The following is a 466-nucleotide window of genomic DNA, read 5'->3' as shown; positions in this document are numbered from 1 at the left end:
CTCTGGCTGGCAGCAGCCCCGGCTCAGAGGGCCGTGCCGGCCAGCAGCTCCAGCGGTTTCAGGGCTGGGGGTGGGAAGCGGCCGCTGCCGATCCGGGTGCTGTGACGGAGGTGGGCCCGGAGCACCTCACCCACCGCGTGGCGGAAGGTCTGGCTGACGAAGCAGTAGAGGAAGAAGTTGAGGGTGGTGTTGAGCATGGCCACCATGTTGGCGATGTCCAAGGCCAGGTGCACGCGCCAGTCCCTCTTGACCGAGGCCACGTAGAGGTGGCAGATCATGACGATGGTCCGGGGAGCCCAGAGCACGATGAAGACGGTGGTGACGGCCAGGAGGAGGGCCATGGTCTTGCTCAGGTGGGGTCGGCCACCCCCCGAGCACCTCCGCCGCTTCAGCTTGCGGATGATGATGGAGTTGGTGGCCAGGAAGATGCTGCAGGGCAAGAAGTAGATGGTGATGCAGTGCACCC

General features: G+C 65.7%; 1 protein-coding gene across 1 annotated transcript in view; it reads right to left on the bottom strand.

The window, feature by feature from the left end:
• Window positions 1–23: 23 nt before the first annotated feature.
• The window catches only part of GPR142 (G protein-coupled receptor 142), a 1,533-nt gene continuing 1,090 nt past the window's right edge, over window positions 24–466 (bottom strand). The window contains exon 3 of the mRNA XM_009324909.1: window positions 24–458. Coding sequence (XP_009323184.1) covers window positions 24–458 — 435 coding nt within the window. The remainder of the gene's footprint in view (window positions 459–466) is intronic.

Source organism: Pygoscelis adeliae, unplaced genomic scaffold, assembly GCF_000699105.1.
Source record: "Pygoscelis adeliae isolate BGI_AS28 unplaced genomic scaffold, ASM69910v1 Scaffold1580, whole genome shotgun sequence".
Taxonomy (NCBI): Eukaryota; Metazoa; Chordata; class Aves; order Sphenisciformes; family Spheniscidae; genus Pygoscelis; species Pygoscelis adeliae.
The sequence above is the reverse complement of the archived record's forward strand: the minus strand, read 5'-3'. Positions and strand labels throughout refer to the sequence as shown.